The 15,048-nt window shown below is 40.3% G+C and overlaps 1 protein-coding gene across 1 annotated transcript in view; it reads left to right on the forward strand.

Annotated features, from left to right (window-relative positions):
• Positions 1-1,248: 1,248 nt before the first annotated feature.
• Positions 1,249-15,048, forward strand: part of cog6 (component of oligomeric golgi complex 6) — a 34,061-nt gene continuing 20,261 nt past the window's right edge. The window contains exons 1-8 of the mRNA XM_003215291.4: positions 1,249-1,489; positions 5,379-5,522; positions 7,512-7,583; positions 8,371-8,429; positions 11,083-11,194; positions 12,203-12,285; positions 12,727-12,797; positions 14,277-14,370. Of these exons, the coding sequence (XP_003215339.3) occupies positions 1,328-1,489; positions 5,379-5,522; positions 7,512-7,583; positions 8,371-8,429; positions 11,083-11,194; positions 12,203-12,285; positions 12,727-12,797; positions 14,277-14,370 (797 nt within the window). The 5' untranslated portion in view covers positions 1,249-1,327. The remainder of the gene's footprint in view (positions 1,490-5,378; positions 5,523-7,511; positions 7,584-8,370; positions 8,430-11,082; positions 11,195-12,202; positions 12,286-12,726; positions 12,798-14,276; positions 14,371-15,048) is intronic.

The following is a 15,048-nucleotide window of genomic DNA, read 5'->3' on the forward strand; positions in this document are numbered from 1 at the left end:
AAAAAGCATTTCAATACCTTGCGGAGGCAGGCTGCAGGAGACAGGAGTTGCCTCGATGGCGTCCCCAACAAGATGGCGCCACAGGCAACTGCCTAGTTGGCCTGGTGGTTGAACCGCCTCTGGGTCACAGCTATACTGTCAGCAACATTTCAAAGATGCATTATATGGCAGTGTAGATGGAAGTTGAGTTTATGGTCCATCTAGAACAGAGCTTTCCAAACATTTCATATTGGTGACACACTTTTTAGACATGCATCATTTCATGACACAGTCATTCAGTGTTATTAGCAAACTAGAGGTTGAAACAACCCCTTCTAAGAGCTTATATATATCTGTGGAAAGTCCAGGGTGAGAGAAGAACTCTTGTCAGCTGGAGGCCAGTGTGAATGTTGTAGTTAATCACCTAAATTAGTATTGAATAGCTTCATCTCCTGGCTTCTTCCTGCCTGGGGGCATCCTTTGTTCAGAGTCGTTAGCTGCCCCGGTTGATTCATGTCTGGAACTCCTCTCACACTGGACTTTCCACAGATATATATATAAACCTTGCTTGCTTAGTTTCTCCATACCTCACAACCTCTGAGGATGCCTGCCATAGATGTGGCTGAGACGTCAGGAGAGAATACTTCTGGAACATCCCTGACAGATGGCCATCCAGCCTCTGCTTAAAAGCCTCCAAAGAAGGAGCCTCTATCACACTCCGAGGCAGAGAGTTCCACTGCTAAACAGCTCTCACACTGTGAATGTTCAGGTGGAATCTCCTTTCCAGTAGTTTAAATCCGTTGTTCCGCGTCCCAGTTTTCAAGGCAGCCTCCTTAGGCTGGCCTCCTCAAACTGTGGCCCTCCGGCTCTTTGGGCCTGCCATTCCCAGAACTCCTAACTATGGAACAAGCTGGCTAGGGCTTCTGGGAGTGGGAGGCCCAAAGAGCTGGAGGGCTGCAGTTGGAGGAGGCCTGTCCCTGGGTGTGTTGGCTAGTGCTGAAGGGAAACGGAGACCAGGGAGACTTGGGAGTCCCTTACACACAGCTGAATAAAATCCCACATTTTCTGTTTTGAAAGGGAATATATGGCATTGCAGATAATTCTGTTCAAAGCAGATATTGTGGGGTTTTCAGCCTTGATATTCTGGGTTATATGGCTGTGTGGAAGGGCCCTGGGATGCATCCCACTAACTAGTTGCGTCCACTGAATGACGTCATGCAAAGCCGAGCCCTGTAGGAACAGAAAGTGTGCGGAACCATGGTTTTCCGGTCACGGGGGTCCGGTGAGCCGTCGCTCCAGGTCCTCCCAGCTGATAGCGCCACGGAAGAGGAAAGGGGGGGGGGGGAACATGGCGGCGGCCGAAGAGCTCCAGCGCCCACTTAATGCTGCGCCCACATCCACGGCTTCCTCCTCGCAAGGCCTGAGCGGCGGAGGAGGAGGGGGCCCCGGACCCAACCCGCTCTCCCGGAAGCTCCGCAAAGTGCTGGAGACACGGCTGGAGGCCGACAAGGTGAGCAGGAAGGAAGGCTCGAAGGCTCTCCTCATTAGAGGCTCTGGGGAAGTGTTTCCCTTCTAACATGAAGGGTTCTGGCGTGGCTCTGCAAAGCGGCGAAGGAGAGATGTAACCTGCACTATTACACAGGCCTTCAACTCCAAGAAGCCCTTGACAGCTTGTTCAATGGGCAGGAATTCTGAGAGTTGGAGGCGCAGACATCTGAAGGGTCACAGTCTAAAGAGGCCTGCCTTGTCTCAAATGCTTGGGACACCAAGTATTACACTATGGGCCCCTCCACACAGCCATATAACCCAGAATAAAAAGGCGGGTCACAGTATCTGCTTAGAACTGAGTTAAACGAGGGCCTTTCCACACAACCATATAACCCAGAATATCAAGGCAGATAATCCATAGTATCTGCTTAGAACGTGGGGCCCTTCCACATAGCCATATAATCCAGAACATCAAATCAGAAAATCACACAATATCTACTTTGAACTGAGTCCACACTGCCATATATCCCCGTTCAAAGCAGAAAATGTGGGATTATATTCAGATGTGTTGAAAGGGCCTTAGGGCTCTTCCTCACAGGCATATAACCCAGAATATCAAGGCAGAAAATCACACAGTATCTGCATTGAACTGCATTATCTGAGTCCACACTGCCATATATTCCAGTTCAAAGCGGAAAATGTGGGATTTTATACAGCTACTAGGTAGCTGTGCCTGGCCACACGTTGCTGCATAGTATGCTGTTTTTTTAAAGAAAGTAATGAAGAAGTGGTGGTATTGAATATATGTTATATGCTTGTATATATGTATAGTATGCATAAGGTTATATGTGAACTGCAACGCACATCATGCCTGGTTAATGCCCACAAACTCCATCAGTACTCAAAGTCTGTTATGTTGGGCAAGTTTGGTCTAGATGCAGCACTGCTGGGGTTCAGTGTGGTCTCTGGCTGTAGGGTAAACTCCCGCTATAGTTGTCTCAAACGCTGCCAGTAGCGTATTCCCCTGTTTTCAGAGTGTTGTTCTTTATTTACTGTCCTTGTTTTAGAGTTTTTTTTAATGCTGGGAGCCAGGTATTGTCCATTTTCAATGGATTTCCCTCGGTAGGAAGCAGCCAGGCAAGTGTGGTTTATATACCCGTCAAATAATGTCCAGCGTGAAGGAAAGAACTTTTGTCTGTTGGAGGCAAGAATGAATGCTGTATTTAGTCACCTTGATTAGCATTTAATGGCCTTGTAGCTTCAAAGCCTGGCTGATTCCTCCCTGGGGGAATCCATTGTTGAGATGTGTTAGCTGGGCCTAATTGATTTCTGCCTGGAATTCTCCTGTTTTCAGAGTGTTGTTCTTTATTCACTGTCCTGATTTTAGAGTGTTATAATGCTGGGAGCCAGGTTTTGTTAATTTTCAATGGATTTCCCTAGGTAGGAAGCAGCCAGAACTGCATTATATGGTCAGTGTAAACCAGGCATGGGCAAACCTCGGCCCTCCAGGTTTTTTGAACTTCAATTCCCACAATTCCTAACAACTGGTAAGATGGCTGGGATTTTTGGAACTTGAAGGGCTCAAGTTTGCCCATGCCTGGACTAGAACCATATTGTGCATTTCAGTGCAGTTAAACAGCACTATATGAGCCTACACTGACTATATAATGGCAGCGTAGATCCAGCCACAGTCAGTAACATTTACCCCAAGGTGTGGTGCAGTTTATACAGTATTAACTCCAAAATAAAGGCATCTCAAATGTTTATTTTTTATTGTGTTTCGTGTGTCTTCAAGTTGCTTCTGAATTATGGTAACCCCAAAGGGATCCTGTCACAGAGTTTTCTGGGGCTGAGAGAATGTGGCTTGCCCAAGGTCACCCAGTGGGTTTCCATGGCTAGGCAGGGAATCAAGCCTTGGTCCCCAAAAACAAAGTCCAATGATCAAACCATGGCTCACTTCTCTCTAAATAGGGACATTGATTTCAGGGGACAGAAACCTACATGTTTGCTAAACTAGGAATGATTAAGTATATGTTTCTTAATCTGCCCTGGATTCTTAAAATCCATGTTGATTTTGCTTTATATTTGATTGCTGTACATCCTGTGGCAGGCATCTGAGCATATATACAAGCTCAATTTAAAATAATGACTTTGGAGTGATGTCCTGCTGTGATGCTATATCCCCAGGCATGTTGTTTCTTAACGTTGTAACCAGCAAATGATAAATATTGAGGCATTATAGAGACAGGTTGAAATTTGTTAACTGGTTTAATAATAAATTAGTATTTTCCTGGCCTGTTATAAAGTAAAAACATGATTATAGAAAGTAATGAATGGCCTGATGTGTTGAATATGAAAGGATATGGAGACTGTTGGCTATGTAGCTGCAGTGTCCAATGGTTATTTTTAAAAAGACAAGATGTATGCCTCACATCCGAAACTATTTTTGACAATTCTCAGTACCATTTGCAACATTTTATTCCCACTCTTTGTCCTTTTAATTCTGAGAGTGATCAGATTAAAAAAAAACAACTCTTTTTAAAGAGTTATAGTGCATCAGTGAAATTACATTGCTGCACTATAAATTATTTTAAAAAGAAATTAACTTTATTTTTCAAACCAAGCCCTAGCTTAATAAAATTTCAGAAATGCCCTAGTGTAGGTCAAAAAATATATATTAGTACAAACAGCAGCATCACCAAAGAATGCAAGGAAGGACAACAGCATCTGTCGAAACCCAAGGAGCTTTCTTTGCTATTTGTGCTTCTTTAGGCCAGTTGGAAGAGCCCATGAACGGAAAAGGTTTAGGCTAAAGTACTAGCACAAAAAGGATCCATGTTAAGCTTGGTTTTAAAAAAAAAAAGCTTCATGGTGCAAAAGAAAGTATAATGATTTCTGTGTGGAAGTCGCAAGCTCCTTTCTCTGATCTGTAACATTTATGTCCATAGACTTTCACTGGGCAAATTAGAGATCCAGCACATTGATGGTTCAAAAATATAACTTCAAACCAAAAACACATAAATTTTAGAAGCAGACCACAGAAGTCCACAATTTAATCCTAGCTCGAATCTTGAGCGTACAGAGCACTGTAAAAATTATAGTAAATTCTCAGTATGATAAATTGGTTTTTCATGATTTGTTCAGCAATTCTATTTTTCAAGTTTTCATTACTGGCTGTCTTGAGCAGCGTAGAAGTACTGCAAGGGCAGGATATAAATTATATGTATAAAGAAATACTATAGTGCTATTCCACAGGACTATTAGCTTGTCTCCAGGCAAAAGCCATATAGATCCATAACAAACCATGCCTCAAGATTTAGGTACTTGAGTCAAAGTAGTGCAATTAGGTGGCAAAGCCATATTTTATATGAAGCCTGGGGTTCCTCTGGAAATTGCTGGAAAGTAATTAGGAGGGCTGCAAGTTCTCCAGTCCTGTTTAATGCTGCAACCTACAGAGAACATAACTTGATGGCAAAGTTGGGCTTCTTTCATGTAATTATAAATATTGTGAGCTGCTAAATCTCTTAGACTGTAAATTGTGCATGAGAATATTTGAGTGAATTTAGAGGTAAAATATGGGGCAAATTGTTGTATGTGTGTGGTTCCTTTTCCCTGAAACCTTTGGAGAAAATTCTTCATCAAATTTGCTGGCTTAGTGATGGCCTTCTTTAGAAATATATATGATGAATTTAATTCTGGTTAAAGATGCTACTCTTCATTTGAACCAGATGTACATAATACGACATTTAGAAATACATACAATGTTCATAACATTTTAAATAACCTATATAAAGGAAACTAAGACATCTTAAAATGTGATTTTTGTCTGTAAATCTGAAGCCTTTTAAAATTCATTTACTGTAAACTGTAAGCATGGTCTCTAATATATTTTAATCATACATATTTTATAGGAAATGTTGGAAGCACTCAAGGCTCTATCAGCCTTTTTTGTAGAAAATAGTTTGCGTACCAGAAGAAATTTACGCGGGGATATTGAACATCGCAGTTTAGCCATAAATGAAGAATTTGTCTACATTTTCAAGCAAGTGAAAGAGGTATTTCAATTATTCTTAATGAAGGGTGGAAATCATGACATTCCCCAGATGTTGTTGAAGTGCAACTTTCAGCAACCCTAATCAGCACAGACAGGATGAAGAATGCTGGGGGTTGTATTTCAGTAACATCTGGAGGCCTCAGGATTTCTACTCTTGTTTTAACTCTCTAGCATGAAGTTTATCATGATACAAATTGTTCTCAAATGAAATCTATTCTGTTCTGGCTGTGATTTGTTTCTGTCTTGATTACATTTATTTTATCATCATGGAAGAAGAGTAAGCTTGAAACACCTTGATGCATATTATCAGATTAAAAGGTCCATGCAGGCAATTGATTTGGGTTTTTGTAAATGTATAGAAAGGCAATTTGGAATTATTAGTGGAAAAACTAATGTGATAATTATCACATGCAGATAGTATGCTAGATAACACAAACTTATTCATATTTATCCAGATCCAAGCCTCTGTGTAATCTTACCCTCTAGTAAGTAAGAAAGATTCTGGGCTAAAATTAAATATTTTATGTTGGAATTCTGTTAATTTTTGCATAGAAAATGTAGTTCAGTGGTGCTGGTTTCTAGGGATAGCTGCGAAGGATTTTAGTCCTTTCAACAGAAGAAATTCAGGCTGTGATTACAAAAGTTAAGAATGTTTAAGTCTTTAAAATGGGACTTAAACGATATTAACTATCTTATTATTAACTTCTGGTCAGACAGCGCCCATATTGTTGCAGATTTTTTCACTTCCAAGAGCTCAAACTTGTTGCTAAATAGTTCTTATTCCATAATTTAAAGTATGCCAGTATGCATATCCCAATATAAATTGTCACCGAAGATGGACTGGCAGCTGAGAAATAGTATAGGTTTACCTAAGGGCACCCAGAGAAAGATTAGAAAAAGTAAGCATTTGGCTCACAGCTTAGTGCTTACAACGAATTCACTACGTTGTTTGTGCAAATAAAACACTTTTCAAATGTACCCTTGAGATAAAAACTTGTACCACTGTAATCCCACATTGTCACAGAAAGCCATTAATCTATGATGTCCTTGCTATTTATAATTTACAACACATACTTTTCTTGGTTTGTGTTGTTGGATCTTTTTCGGATCTTTGTGGACCTACCCATATACTCCTAAAGCAAACTTCTCTGTTGCTTGGCTCAGCTGCTCATTATCCTGTGCTGGCTTTCTTGACGCAATTGTCCCATGGCTCCCATCACCTTCACTACTAAAAGTGCTGGTTGTGGCTGATGGGAGTCACTGTCTAATGAGATCCACCAGTTGCCCATCTCTACTCTGTCCTCGGGTATGGAAAGATGAGGAAGAAGATAGAGGCATAGTGTGGGAAATTACACTGGGCTTGGTTGTGGCCAATATGACTGTATTCTGAATTTTAAAAAATAGCCATGTTGACAAAACAAAAACTTGCCTGAAGAACAGTTAACCAGTCTTCAACAAAATCTCATTGGAAGCAGATATAGAAAATTTAGGAAAGAGAGTGTGAGGTAGATAGGAAGAACGTCTGCCTTGTGCCTGACAGTTTGGGGGTCTAGGAAGCCTCAAGGAAAGAAGTGTTGTCAGCTGTCGTCCTACTTTTAGTCAAAGCCATCTTCCTTACCAGTTCCTTTTTACCAGCTCAACGCCCCCTCATAAAACTCTGTGCAGAGCTACAGGTTTGTACTTTTCACTCCAGGTTCTTAAAGCATGCTGTGTTTCTGCCACTGTATCAGAATAAGTGTAAGTGTATTGTTTTAATTGCACATCTGCATCTCCACTGTGCATGAGTGTGTTATACTTCTGTACCCCCAATTTCTCTTGGTTGGGAAAAAGCCAAACATGGGACTTAATGGAGAAAAATAATTGGATATTTTTGGAACACATCTGGGGTAGGAAAACCTCTAGAGATAGCAAACATCAAGGGCTGAGGCTGGGAGAAGTAATCTGGTGTATGTGCTGGTATTTATTGTAACGTTCGTTTCTTTGTTTCCAGGAGCTTGAAGGCATAAATGAAGATGTGCAATTCATGAATAACTGCTGTCAGGAGATGACTAATCACTTGAAGGTACCGTAGAAGGGTGGTGGGCTTTTCCCAGTTGAAATCAATGCAAATTGTAATTTCAGTAGTATATTTGTCAATTCCATAAATTATCTTAAAGAAGACTATGTGTGCAGTTCTTCATTTTATTTATGGGCACAAGAATTCAGTTGTAGTAAATTACTTCCACTGTAAAGAGATCCCAGTTAACTTTCTGTGTAGGAAACAGATCTAGGGTTTTGGGGGTCCACGGTCTGCTTCAGCTATAGAAATGATGAGGGCAGTCCATATATACAAGAGTTCTTTGTGGACAACACTGTGCATCTGGACTAGAATATCTACAGATCAGCCAATTTAACTTTTAAAAACTTTTATTTCAGTTTGATTGATACAGATTTTTCACTCTTATTTATATTTTAATCTTGCCGCAGTGTACATTGTTTCCTTTCTCAATTTTATGTTCTCACCCTGTTAGGCACATTAAGCTAGGAAATTGTGATTGGCCCAAGATCATAAGTAAAATTCATATCTAAGGAATCGATCATAGGATTTCACAGTCCTATCCAGGGCTTTAGTCTGTACACAGTGACATTGAATATGGACCTGGTTCAGATAACAGGAAAACAGTACATAAATATAGCAAGTAAATAAACTGGTTAATTTTCCTGCCAGGTAGTGGAAAAAATTAAATTGTTTAATTCTGTTCACCTTTTTACTTAATTTAAATAACTTGTAACTAAAAGATGAAAGCAGCAGAAATGTGTGATAAGCCTTTAATGGTATTTGATTTTAATGATTATGATTTTAATTCCAGGCAACCAAAGAGCAAACCCAGGATTTAATAGTGAAGACAACTAAACTTCAAGCAGAGAAGTATGTTTTCTTGTTACTTGACATGTTAAATCAGAATGGTTTTAAGGATACTGTCTCCTTTTCACTGAATAATAAATATCACCTTAGGACTATTTGATATACCACTTTTTCTGCTGCCAAAAGTGTTGTTTCTGAACCAGGGCACTGAGTTTGAACAAAACATGTCACACGAGAAGCTAACAGAATTTATGGCACAATCCTAAGGTTTTATTCTTTATTAACTATTCTTTGTACTGCCCAATAGTGAGAACTCTTAAGTATTTCACAGCACAGAGGTGATGCCTTAAAATGAGAGAAACAATGAAGTATATCATAAATCCAATACAAAACAGCCACAGATTAAAATTAAAGCCAACCGCAAAAAGACTTAATAATAATAATAAAATAATAAAACTTTATTTATATACCAGCCTGTCTCCTCAAGAGAACTCATGTTCTCCAACATAAAGCAAAATATTCAGTTGCCAAAAGAAGACCATACAACAAAGTTAAACATAATAAAAATGATAAACATAATAAAACAAGAACACACAATTCTACTAATTCTACTGTGAAGAGCTAAGCAATGACTAGTGCATCAAAATATCATAGGGCCAAGAAGGGAATAAAGTTCAATGCAGGGTCCTAGTTGACAACCGGGGAGTGGGGGGCGCTAGGGACGAATCCTGCTTGAAAACCTGCAAGAACCACCAGGTTTTCAGGTCCTTGTGGAAAGAAGACAGTGTAGGGGCTTCCCTGATCTCTCTGGGGTGGGCGTTCCAGAGTCGGGGGGCCACCACCGAGAAGGCCCTCTCCCTCGTCCCCACCAACCATGTTGTGGTAGTGGTGGAAGCGAGAGGCGGGCCTCCCCAGCAGATCTTAGAGCCCAGGCCGGTTCGTAAGGGGACATGTAATCATGAAGATAGGCAGGCGCCGAATCATATAGGGCTTTATAGCTCATCACCTGCACCTTGAATTGGGACCGGCAGCTTATCAGCAGCCAGTGGAGCTGCTTTAGTAGGGGCATTATATACTCCCTATAGTTAGCTCCAGTTAGAAGCCTGGCTGCCGACCTTTGAACCAGCTGGAGTTTCCAGGCCATCTTCAAGGGCAGCCCCACGTAGAGAGCATTGCAGTAATCCAATCTGGATGTAACCAAGGCGTGGATCATGCCTTGGATTTATACTATTCTTACATTGACTTCAGCAATGTAAGAATCTTAACAGTGTTGTCATAAAAACAGATAGACTCAAGACTTACAGAATAAAATGTGCCTAACCTAGCACAGAAAACAACACAGTGTTTTTAAACCAAGCGAAGTAATAACCTTGGAGAACAAAATCTTATTAAATGATGCACAAAAGAGCTCAGTTTATCCACTTTGAGAAGGGCCTTCCACCACTGGGCAGCATCAGCAAGAAGGTATTTTATCTTGTAGCTACCTTCTCATAATTTGGGAGGTTTGTTTGTAGCAGGAGTTCAAGTAATGATCTTAGTGTTAATAAAGATGCATATAGGTGCATTTAAAGTAGTACTATTCTAGGATTACAAAACACAAATGTTTGTAATGAGGATTAAAACACTGAATTCTTTTCCAGTACATTGTGGTTTCTCTTCTTTCTACGTCTCTGTAGTGAATATACCTGAAGTAAAACTTGTACATGATGTCTAGTTGCTTCATCTGTTGTATAAACTTCCTTCAACTTCAGTGTAGTGATAATATTATTTCTGTGCAAGGGCCTGATCATGTCACTCCTTTATTCTGCATTATTTCATTTGCAATCTGCCCCAGTGCCCTTCCACGTGGCCATATAACCCAGAATATCAAGGCAGAAAATCCCATAATATCTGCTTTGGACTGAGGTATCTGAGTACGCATTGCCATAAATTCCTGTACAAAGCAGATACTGTGGGATTTTATTCAGCTGTATGGAAAGGGCCACATATAGACTTGTGAGCATTAGAATCATAGAATGATAGAGTTGAAGAGACCTCATGGGCCATCCAGTCTAACCCCTTACCAAGAAGCAGGAAAATAACATTCAAAGCACCCCTGACAGATGGCCATCCAGGCTCTACTTAAAAGCCTCCAAGGAAGGAGCCTCCACCACACCCCAGGGCAGAGAGTTCCAGTGCCGAACAGCTCTCCTTACAGTGAGGATGTTCTTCCTAATGTTCAGGTGGAATCTCCTTTCCTGCAGTTTGGAGCCATTGTTCCATGTCCTAGTCTCCAGGGCAGCAGAAAACAAGTTTGCTTCCTCCTCCCTATGACTTCCCCTCACATATTTATACATTGACATTCTCTATCTCACCTTTCCTACAGTTGCATTTTAAGAATGTCATTTGCATAGGGTTTTTGTCTGCATTGATTGCATCATTACCAATGGTTATACCTCGTGGTTGGCTTGACTATTGTTTTTAAGTTGTGGTTGTAATAGTGCTACAACAGTAAAATGGTATAATTCTAGGATATGAATCCCCCATATTTGATGCCAGAGCCAAGAATTATTTCTGTGCTCTCATAACAGGGCCTGAATATAAACACAGTGATACATAGTGTAAATAAGATATTGTATGGCATATTGTTCAGTTTGGAACAGAATACAAATTTTATAAAGTGTTTGAAATAAATTAAATTTTACTGTAACATGGCAAATCAACCTTTTAATTGCAGCCAAAGATTGGAATTAAAAGCACAAATAGCAGATGCTTTCATAACAGAGTTCCAGCTTTCTTCAGAAGAGATGAACATCCTTCGAGGTGCAAGAGATGGACCTGTTACAGAGGTAACTATACTGTGCAGATACAGTAGTAGCTTTATAGCCTGGCAGCTTAGAGAATATTTCCCCCCAATTCTCATTTTCTTTTCTTATGATATGAGAACATTTCCTATAATAAGGCTTCCAAAGTGGGTGGATGCACAGGGATTTTTCAACACCTTGTCTGTTATACAACAGTTGCCTGGAAGTTCATGGATAAGAGAGACTCCAAAGATTTCGAGGTGTGAAGGAGGCAGGAGCTAGTGAGATGTGAGAACAGATTTTAGTCTTGTGTGAAGAGAAGGGCTTTACATGGTATCTAAACTTTGAAATGTGAGGCTTGTTTTCAAAAATAGAAGTGATATAAACTCTTGTTTTAAAATGTCTTGCAAAAAGTTATTTGAGTGGTGGTTGCTCAATCCCTGTGGTGTTTTGTTATGTTGTGCTGCTTCTTCCATTCCCTGCTATTTCCCGTAATTGCAGTCATATGACTTGTTTTGAGCAAAAATGCTTGAAAAAACCAAAACATTCTGAAAGCGAATAAGCACAAATTGAAACTAATGTTTATTTATGCATTTCTGCTTTCCAATTGTTAGCCACACCACCAAACAATATGGCACAAATTGTGGGCTTCATCTAAGCTCTGGATATAACATTTTAGTGACCAGATTTCTAGCTTGAGGCTGGAAAGAAAAGCCATTTTGTCCCATTCTTGCTATTAGGTAAATTCAAAGGTCTCAAATGCATGCAGGCCTTTGAGATCTGATGATCTCTTCATTGAGTTAGATGATACAAAATTAGTTTTGCTTTAGGAGGAGAATAGGAGTGAGGGGAATGCTAACGATCTAGAAGTAACATTGGCATAGTTAGAATCTTAACAGGGAATGCAGGAGATGGAACTGCCCTATCATTTTTAATGAGAACAGGCGTCTTCATTGTGAATTCTGTATGTGCAAGGTCATGTTTAAGTCGATTGAAGTAAGTTTAAGAATAGTCATCTCTCTGTTATGCTAATCCTATATATTTTTGTTGAAGAATTTTTTTAAAGTATTGGGAAGAGTCAAGCAAATTCACAATGATGTCAAGATCCTTCTCCGCACAAACCAGCAGAGATCAGGGTGAGTCTTCAGAGAAGAGATATAGAGCAACCCATGAGAAGTGTTACACTTCATTGAACTATATATATAGTTAAACTATATAATATATGCTATTAATAATACAGTGTTGTGTGCCTTCAAATCATTGCTGACTTATGGCAGTCCTGACACAGGACAAGATTTGTCTGAACAAGTGGGCTTACCTTTGCCTTCCTCTGAGGCTGAGAGAGAGAGAGAGAGCTTTCCCCAAAGTCACCCAGTGGGTATCTATGACTATGTAGGGATTCAAACCCTGGTCTCCAGAGCCATTGTCCGATGCTCGAACCACTACACCGCATTGGGTTTCAGTAATAATATGTAGAAATGTATATTGATAAAACTCATGTGAATGAATGAAGTATTTAAGATATTTTTGTTTACACAAAAGACATATTAAAGTCTTTTAATGTTACAAATTTGCAGCCTAGAGATTATGGAACAGATGGCTTTACTTCAAGAGACTTCATATGAACAACTCTACCGATGGGCACAAGGTATCATTTAGTCTTTTTGATATTATTCTTTGTTTCTTCAAAAAACTATATTGTCACAAGCTGTTATTTACTAGTCTTGTGCCTTTGTATAGAATCCATCCATTTCTATTTGTTTCATTCGTAAGGCCTCTTCCCGAAATGGGTACCTTTCCGAATGAGCCTTTTTGTTCTATGTCCAAAAATATGGATATTTTCATTCCATTGGCTGCAATGGGAGGACTTTCCAGGCTCCTGAGGCACTGGCAGGCGCGGGTGCTTTGGGCCTGCACACTATACACACACTCTTTTTCCAAGGAGAGTGTGTGTGTGGCGTGCAGGCCCAAAGCACCTGCGCTTGCCAGGGCCTGCAGCCAAGCGCCTTTTAATTGGAGCTCGGCTACAGGCTCTGGCAGGCGTGGGTGTTTTAGGCCTGCATTCCACACAGTCTCTTTCCAAGGAGAGTGCATGTGTGGCATGTAGTCCCAAAGTGCCCGGGCCTGCCCGGGCCTGCAGCCGAGTGTTGAAAATCAGGTGACCAAACAGTTACCGTTCCCACTTTCCTTTCGTTTCACTGTTATTTTCACACCGGAGGGGGGTTTACTGTATAGTGTCATGCGAATGAAACAAACGATATGAAAACATGTTTTAAATGGCAGAAACGGGTACTACGCACATGACTATTATTTACTTAAATGCATAACTCTAGCCAATACTCTTGAGTTGAGCATCTTGGTTAAATGTAACTCTAAAGACATTGTAGCTGTGAATTTTATCCTTTCAACCTACAAGTCTTCTGGACTTCAACTCAAGGCATCCTCTGCTATTGTCATACTGAGCAGAGTTTCTGGAAGTTGGACTTCAAAACAACTGGAAGACAAGTGATTGGAAATCTCGGTGTTATGATGTATAGAAATGCTTTGCTAGATGCCAGGGGTGAAATCAGCGGTGTGTGTTGTCATTGTAGAGTCCTACAGAGAGTCAGTGTAATTTATCCAAAAATGATAGTTGTCTGCCCTCAGGTTAGCTGACTTGAAAGAGTCAGTTACTTATTTTCAAAATACACACTTTATAATGAGGAGAAGAAAATGTTAGTAAATGAATTTAATGTTTTACTATTTTTAAATTAAGTTCCCAAAACACCAAAACATCTTTTTTTGGGGGGAGGGGGGTAATGTTATACACTGCATAATTAATTCTAAACCATGCATTGTATTGACCCATTCCAATTTAATTTTAAAAAGTTCTTCTCTTTTTCCCCAATGCTGATTCAAATAGAGGTGTGTGTCCTTAAATGTATAGTGGACACCTGCTTGGATGCCAGCGTTTCAGGTCTGCGGTTTATGAAAACTGAAATAGTGAAATCGTAATGTTTTCCCAAAGATTTTAACACTGTAAGGTTGAGACAGGAGATTTAAAAGTGTAATGCTAAAGGAGTCTTATGGTTGGCCTGAATCCAAATACTGACATGATATGATAACGTCTCCTCTTGTTATTTTGTAGGTGAATGCAGGGCTTTAACTCAAGAATCCTGTGATATTTCTCCAGTCCTAGCACAAGCAATGGAAGCTTTACAAGACAGGCCTGTTCTGTATAAGTATGTTCCATGTTTTCATGACAGCATGTAATATAGTTCTGGAACTAATATGATAGAACATGTCCTGACTAGTACCTAAACTAAAGACTTACAGGTTCATGGTAAGATAAAGTGTTTCATGAGACCTATGACTTATGTCCCCGGGTGTGGTGAGTGAATTAGAACCAGACATCCTGAGGAGTGAGGTTGAATGGGCCTTAAGAAGCATTGCTAACAACAAGGCAGTAGGAGATGACAGGATCCCAGCTGAGCTGTTTAAAATCTTGGAAGGTGATGCTGTCAAGGTGATGCATGCCATATGCCAGCAAATATGGAACACACAAGATTGGCCATCAGATTGGAAAAAATCAATTTATATCCCCATACCAAAAAGGGAAACGCTAAAGAATGCTCAAACTTCCATACAGTGGCACTTATTTCCCATGCCAGTAAGGTAATACTCCAGATCCTGCAAGGCAGACTCCAGCAATACATGGAGCGAGAGTTGCCAGATGTCCAAGCTGGGTTCAGAAGAAAGTGCAAAAGCTGGGTTAAACGTCAAGAAAACCAAGATGATGGCAACTACACCTATTGATAACTGGCAAATAGAGGGAGAAAACGTGGAGGCAGTGACAGACTTTATATTTCTAGGCGCGAAGATCACTGCAGATGCAGACTGCAGCCAGGAAATCAGAAGAC

Source organism: Anolis carolinensis, chromosome 1, assembly GCF_035594765.1.
Source record: "Anolis carolinensis isolate JA03-04 chromosome 1, rAnoCar3.1.pri, whole genome shotgun sequence".
Taxonomy (NCBI): Eukaryota; Metazoa; Chordata; class Lepidosauria; order Squamata; family Dactyloidae; genus Anolis; species Anolis carolinensis.